Here is a 7709-nt window from a genome sequence, read left to right on the forward strand (position 1 = left end):
TATATCTGTTATTTTCTTCTCTCTTGGAAAACATTGTGAAATAGCTGAGCAGGCAAAGAAGCAGGCAGTGGAAAAGGAACTGCAGCTAGTGAGACAGACATTGAATGAACTCCAGCAAAAAATGGAGGCTCAAGAGAAAATCTTTCAGGAAAACCTACTCGAGATGAAAAAGATGAAGACAGAAATAGAAAGCCAACTGAGAAAGCAGGAAAGAATGCGAAAGCAAAATCAAAGGGTAAGTCTGGGTGGGGTGTTCGCAAAACCTAAAGGACACCAACCTGGCTCCTCATGAAGGGAAGGACAAAAATTTAACTACAGTCATAAAAACTCAAGGAAACACAAAGACATATGATTCAGTGAAATGTCCAGTTAATGGGATCATTCTAAGGCCCTAAGTCTTTGAGACTGGGCACCTTGTGTGGTATTAGAGCTTGGAGGGTACAATTGACATGCCTCAGGCTACTGGACTGGGTTTGTAGTGAATATAGGGCCTCACTATGCCCTCAAGTGAATGGGACTTTAGTTTATAGGATGTTTGATGTACCCACTAAAAAGACCTGATATAGATCCATCTGTCCTGAAAGTATCAGATTGTACATGATATGAAATATGAAATAATGAAAGCTCTAAAATTTATTGCATTAGTTTCCAGATCAGCCTGCTTTATTCTATAAAACTAGAGTACAATGCATTCTTTGTCCCAACCTGGAGTTTGATAACCAGTGTTCTCTAGAATCAGCAGTTCCCATTAGTTGTTACCTGTGTTGTCATCCAACTTCAGTGGAACTAAGAAATAATTAGAAATAAACCCCATTCTTCCCAAAGAGCATCCTTAGGGCTTGAGCAAATTCCTAGGACAGTTGTCAGGCCTAACCTAGCCCCAACCCATCCACATCCCAGTGAGATGATAAGGAAGGTGTAAATCATGGATATTCTCACTTCACTTTTCCAAACATTTGGAAATATTGACAAACTCATCAAAGAGCATGTAAGTTAGTAGAGAAATAAAACATGTGCTTAGTTCCTGACATTGTTAAATACAAAGTGCTGATAATTGAGGATTTTCCAAAGGGAATGCTCTCCTTTTTACAGACCCAAGAACTACCTATGAAAGAATTTAAAGAGATATTTGAGGTCTTGGTTGGGTTAATCAGTGGTTAGAGTGCCATCCTGAAAGGCCAAGGTTGCAGGTTTGATCCCCAGTCATGGCACATACAAGAATCAACCAATGAATGCATAAATAAGTAGAACAACAAATGATGTTTCTCTTTTTCTCTTTCTCCCTCTCTCTCTCTCTCGTTATCTTAAATAAATAAATAAACAACATATAAAGATGTTAGAAGAAATTGTTCAAAGATTAAATAAACTGGAAAAAGATATTAAAGAACAGAAAGACGTCACTTCAAAGATCTTCAATGTGTTTATCTCGGTGTTGCCTTCAGCAATCACAGCAGGGCTATTTGGATTCAAAAAGTATTTCTGAAATCTGGTGAGAATTTTTCCTAAGTATCTTATAAAAGGCTTCTTATGTTTTATAGCATAAGACTGTAGAGCATTTTGAAAACTAGCAAAATTATACTTTCATTTAAGAAAAGTTTAATAATACTGATTTAAAAGAATATCAGGGTCTGATATTCAAAAGAAAAGGCACAGTTTTAGGATCCAGTGTAGAAGACACTGAGGCAGAAAGGGCATAAGGACACCATATGAACCACTTCTTTCTTCTCTTTTAGGAACTGGATAGTCTATGTGCTCTGGTTTCTCAAACTTCTCTATGACAATTACTCAGCAATGAAGCTGCCACCTCTGTCTCTCAGTGAAATTACAATGTTTAAAATGATTAAGCAAAAAGAATATATTTGCCAATGCTACATCTGAAAAGGGGTTAATATCCAAACTCTATAAAGAATTATACAACTCAATAACAAAAAACAAACAGTGGAACAAGGACCTGAATAGACATTTTTCCAAAGAGGACATACAGATGGTCAATAGACATATGAAAATATTCTCAACATCACTAGTCATCAGAGAAATGCAAATTAAAACCAGTGAGGTACACCTCATAACTTTTACAAAATCTATCATTAATAAATAAATATGGGGAAAAAGGAGGACCTATACTTTCAACAATAAAGATTTTTTAAAAAGTTAATGACATTAAAATAAACAAACAAAAAAACAGGCAAAATGAGATTCAGAATGATGGTTGCTCTTGGAGTGGAGGGTGAAAAAAGGTTATGATTGGGAGGGGGCACATGGAAAGTTTCTGGGGGTGGGTGGCAAGGTCTGGCCTTCAGATACAGGTGTTTGCTTTTATTATGCATCAGCAATCTGTGCATTTGTTTTATGTGGATTTCTGTATTTGTGCTGTTTTGACAATAAAAATTTTTTTAAAATAAAAACAAACAAAAAGTATTGCTGAGGATGTGGAGAAAAGAAAACCATGTGCATTGTTGTTGGGGAAGCAGATTGGTACAGCCACTGTGGAATATTGACTTTCAGAGTTTTCTTGTATTTCATTGAGTTTTGTCAGAAAAGCAATCTTGAATTCTCTGTCATTTAAATCTCAGTCTTCCATGTTTGTAACTGTATTTTCTGGAGATTTTTTTTTCTTTCTGTACTCCTTGGCTATCTTGGTTATTTATGGTATTTCATGGATGGTTCCTCTAATGGGCTCAGAAATTAAATCACAAAGGGATGAGGCCTGTGCTTCAAAGTATATAGATACGTTCAACACACATTTTTATAGACGAAGATTGCCTGTTAAAATATACCTGAGCCTGAGAACCAAAATGGCAGCAGACAAGAGCAGTGAGGATGAAAGTGTGAGTGGGTGTGAGGGAGAGTATGCGAGGGTATGAGTTTTGGGTGCGCATCTGTCAGTGCAGGACCTTCGGGTGAGTGGTTCGGGTGCTCTGGTGCAGGAGCTGGTGGCCAGAGCCCAGCACTGTCCCACTGGCGCTTCTCTCCACTTGAGATTGGAGAGTACCCGATTTTGAAGGAGCCTCAGGGTCCTCCATTGGAGGAGGCAGCGGGAATTAGACGTGTCCCAGTACCCCTAGGCCACAGACAGGCACCCAGAGCCCCACCATGAGACCCAAAGCTCACACACACACTGGGCAATGGCAGAACACCTGAAGCATGGCCTCAACACAATCAACCCCACTACCTTGATAGGTGATGTGCAGGGCCTGCCCAGCCATGTGGGTGAGTAGTGCCTATTTCCCACCCTCCCCCTCCCCCTTCACCAACTCCGAGACTCAGCCCACATCCCTCCTTCACAATCGGAATGCCCAAACCACCCTGCCCCCTTGAGGAGTGGTGTGCCTGGCCTACCAAATGCACACACCTACTGCCCCATCTAGGCCCACCCAACAGGAACCCCAGGAAGACTGGCCTCACCATCTTAATATAGGGCCACTGTGACCCAAAGCCCCCAGAAACACAGACGTGCCATTGCTACCCATTGAGCCTGACCTGGTGCCCCTAAACAACCAGCCCCACCACCTTGCGACTACCCTGTAGCCATGATCCAACAACTTTTTAATTTAATTAGATGGAAATTGTTTTTTAATTTTGAAAAAGCTACTATTCATTTTTTCTTGATTTACTAATAAACTAGTATCATGAGAGGATAATCCCATATGTGAGTTAACGAATGAATAAAGTTGCTTTCTTCTTAGACAGACACAAAATATTAACTACAGTAAAAATTAAGAAAAATGCCAAATGTGGGGAATAAAAATAAGATGGATGTTAAATGCAGAGAAAACAATATGTTAGAGGCAGATGGGAGTATATTTGTATGAATGTTAAAAGTTGAATAAACTACAGAATGTTAATAATGTGTGCAACTAAAGATAAGTAAGGGAACAAATTAAAGTATTGAGATGCCATTACAAAGAGAAAATGTAAACTAGAGTGCAGTATATGATGTGCATGGAAATACTAATAAGAGCCTCATGATATTCTGAATATAGAATGGAGATCCTGACCCAGTGCTGGACCTGACTAGATTGAATGACATTAGTGTGGGTGGAAATTTCCCCCATTATCAGTCTTTATTTCCAAAAGTAGGGCATAGACAACTCTCATTCTCAGCCTCTCCCAGGGGGAGGCATGTGATGTAGATTCTACCAAGCAGACCCACCATCATGAGATTCAGAGGCAGAGGTGAGCCACCCAGAGGGGCTATTTTTCATGGGGCAGTTGTTTTCCTGCCAATGTGAAGGTGGAAGAGTCCAGTTCCTCAGAGCTGAAAATGGTGGAGCTTCTGGTGTTTGACCTGGAGATCAGGGTGCCATGTGGCAGGCTCTGTGATATTTTCTCTTGAGATGCCTTTGATGTATGGGTTGTATTGTTTCTTATTGAATAACTGCAGTCTGGCTTCCTCTCATCCTCAAAAATAAACACTCACATATATTATCAAATGATCTCAAAAAGTCCCCCCAAATGGATAAAGAACAGTCCTTGCAAAAATGGTATTGGGAAGATGGATTATCCACACACAAAACCATTTAGTTAGACCCTTATGCCACATATAAAAAGTCACTCAAAATATGTTAAAGATCTAAACATAAGACTGAAAACTATAAAACTCCTAGAAGAAAACATAGGGGAAAGCTTCATGACACTGGATTTGGCAATGACATTACATATGAGGCCAACAGCACAGGAAACAAGGCAAAAATAGCAAATAAGAATACATCACATTTTAAAATTTCTGTGCATCAAAGTAAACAATTGACAGAGTGAAAAGGTAACTCACGGACTGAGAGAAAATATTTAAAATTATATATCTGATATTCAGAATATATAAAGAACTTGTACCATTCAAAACAAGAAAAATAATAACCCAGTTTTAAAAGAGTCAAAGGAGCCCTGGCAGGTGTGGCTCAGTAGGTTGAGCATTGCCCCATGCACAAAGAGGTTGCTGGTTCAATTCTGAATCTGGGCACATGCCTAGTCTGCAGCCTCAATCCCCAGTAGGGGGCATGCAGGAGGCAGCCATGTTTCTCTATCATGGATGTTTCTGAGAGAGAAACATCCCTCTCCCTGCATCTCTAAAATTAATAAAAACATATTTTATAATAGACAAAGGAGTTGAATACACATTTCTCCAAATGAAATATAAAAACAGTCATTAAACATATGACAAGATGCTCAATATCACTAATTATTGGAGAAATGCAAATTAATGCAAATTAAATACCACCTCACACCTATTAGGATGGCCACTATCCAAAAGCAGATTATAACAAACTAGAGGCCCAGTGCACAAAATTTGTGCGCTGCAGGGAGTGTGTCAGCCCAGCCTGCACACTCTCCAATCTGGAATCCCTCTGCAGATGTCTCACAATCTGGGACTGCTGGCTCCCAACCACTCTCCTGCTTGCCAGCCTGATCACCCCTAACCACTCCCCTGCCAGGCTGAATGATGCCTAACTGCTCCCCTGCTGGCCCGATTGCCCCCAACTGCCCTCCCCTGCAGGCCTGGTTCCCCCCCAACTGCCCTCCTCTGCCATCCTGGTCGCCCCTAACTGTCCTGCCTTGCCAGCCTGGTTGCCCCTAACTGCTCTCCCCTGCTGAACTGGTCACCCCTAACTGCCCTCCCCTGCAGTCCCAGTTGCCCCTAACTGCCCTCCCCTGCCAGCTTGGTCGCCCCTAACTGCCCTCCCATGCTGGCCTGATCTCCCACAACTACCCTCTCCTGCCAGTCATCTTGTGGTGGCCATCTTTTACCACATGGGGGGCGGCCATCTTGTGCCAGGGTGTGAAGGTCAATTTGCACATTACCTCTTTATTATATAGGATATAGGATACCAGAGCCCAATGCACAAATTCATACATGGGTGGGGTCCCTGAAACAGCAGAACGACTAGAACGACCAGAACAAACAGAAGGGCCACAGCCTTTAACCTCTGCTGGCCTCACCATCCAGCAGGCCCCCCCACCCTGATTGGTGGTGGGGCTGGCCAGCAAACTTCCTGTGGCCCCTTGCCCTGGCACTCCCCTGGCAGGATACAAGGAGGGCCCCGTCTCAAAGAGATGAGAATGCTCACAGAGATGAGAATGCTCAGGAGGCCAATATAATAGAAACCTAAGGAACAAATGTTGTGGCCCATGCTGCCAAGGCCCAGTCAGCACAAGGCCAAGGGGAGCTTGGATCAAGTTCTGGTCCAATTCCTAACCCGGTCGCAACCTGCCATCCAAGGGCCACAGCACATGCTGGAGTGTGTGATCATGGGGGACACTCTGGAGGCAGAGGGCTCACCCCATTCCCTGGGCCCCAGGGGCTCTCTGCATGCACACCCTTCCCCCAGCGCTCAGTGCCAGCAAAGCCCCTTTGCTGGGCGAGATCTCAGGGAACAGCCTGGGGAGGGGTGGTCGACCCGTGGCCTCCACTGCGGCTATTTGCACATATGTAATTAGCTCTAATTACCTCAGGATTTCAGTTTGTGGACTCAGGGCCTGGGAGCTAAGCCCAAGGTGAATGCTCCCATGGAGCAGCTGCTCTGCTGAATGAGCCCTCTCACTGGGCCTGGAAGCTCTATCTCCTTCCATATCACCCTGTGTCCTGTGCCTGTGTTTGCCCAAACTGTCTACACAGCCACCACATGCTGGCTTGGGATATCTTTGTGTGTCCTCGGTCATGTGTCTACACTGGCCACTGGGAAGGTTCGAGAGTACCAGGCACCTATGAGGAGAGGAGCGGTGGTAGGGCGGGGGGAAGGGGGAGGATGAACTGGTTCTCAGCTGTGAAGGAAGGAGGTACTAGTGCCTGGCTCTCCCGTCTGTGCAAGTCCTACATAAACATGAGCTCGGGGCAGCAGCCAAGGCCTAAAATCCCTGGGATTTCAGATGTAACCACCACGCCAAGATGTCCTAGACTGTGCTCTGTCTCCTCTCCCCCCGAGCCATTTTGAACCTGAGCCACCAGCTCTCCTCTCCTGCAGGTGGCATAGCCAGGGCTCAGAGAAGTTAGGGAACTCACCCAGGCCTGCCACTCTCCAGAGTCAAGGCATGGGATTCTGGATTCAAGCTTCACTCAAAAACAGAAGGTGTGTGGGGACCTGGGAGGGAATGCCTCCAGGTCCTCCTCTCTCTGTCTGGTCTCAGATCCTTAGCCCTCAGTGACCCTGGTCCTGCATACTCAGTCCATTGCCCGCCATATCCTTCCAGACCTTTTCCTGAGGCCAGTTCAACCATGTCTATGCTGAACAGAACCAGAGAGCAGAGGAGAGCCAGCTCAGCCCCAGGGGCCTTAGTTGGAGGTGGAGGGATCAACCTTCCCGATGCTGGATTTCTCAGCACATTCACTCTGCCTTTAGGGCTGAGTCCCTCCCTTAGCCTTCCTGGGTTCTCTGTGTCTGCCTGTATTGCCCCGTGCATCTCTCTCCCTGTTCCTTGCTCTCTGATCCTGTTTACTCATTCCCCATGTCTTTCTGGGCCTTTTGTCTCTGTCTCTCATCAGATCTCTGCCCATGGAGAACACCCCTGCCACTCCCACAAAGGAACACACACCAGCAGAATCCATCTTTTCAATAAAAAATGACAAGTGGGAAACAGTGAATTAAAAAGCATTAACTTAAAAACAATCCATGTGTCTGCAAATGCATTCCAAATGGCAGCACTTCGGTGGGGGTGGCAGGGGCAGGGCATGTTGGCCACATGTTCTGAAGCCTCAGACACAAAGTGTAGGGGCT

The 7709-nt window shown here is 44.5% G+C and overlaps 1 protein-coding gene across 1 annotated transcript in view; it reads left to right on the top strand.

The window, feature by feature from the left end:
* LOC102430429 (guanylate-binding protein 7-like) overlaps nt 1–1483 on the top strand; it is a 19403-nt gene extending 17920 nt beyond the window's left edge. The window contains exons 8-9 of the mRNA XM_023758244.1: nt 41–235; nt 1334–1483. Of these exons, the coding sequence (XP_023614012.1) occupies nt 41–235; nt 1334–1483 (345 nt within the window). The remainder of the gene's footprint in view (nt 1–40; nt 236–1333) is intronic.
* Nucleotides 1484–7709: the final 6226 nt, after the last annotated feature.

The sequence above is a fragment of the Myotis lucifugus genome, unplaced genomic scaffold, assembly GCF_000147115.1.
Source record: "Myotis lucifugus unplaced genomic scaffold, Myoluc2.0 scaffold_126, whole genome shotgun sequence".
NCBI lineage: Eukaryota > Metazoa > Chordata > Mammalia > Chiroptera > Vespertilionidae > Myotis > Myotis lucifugus.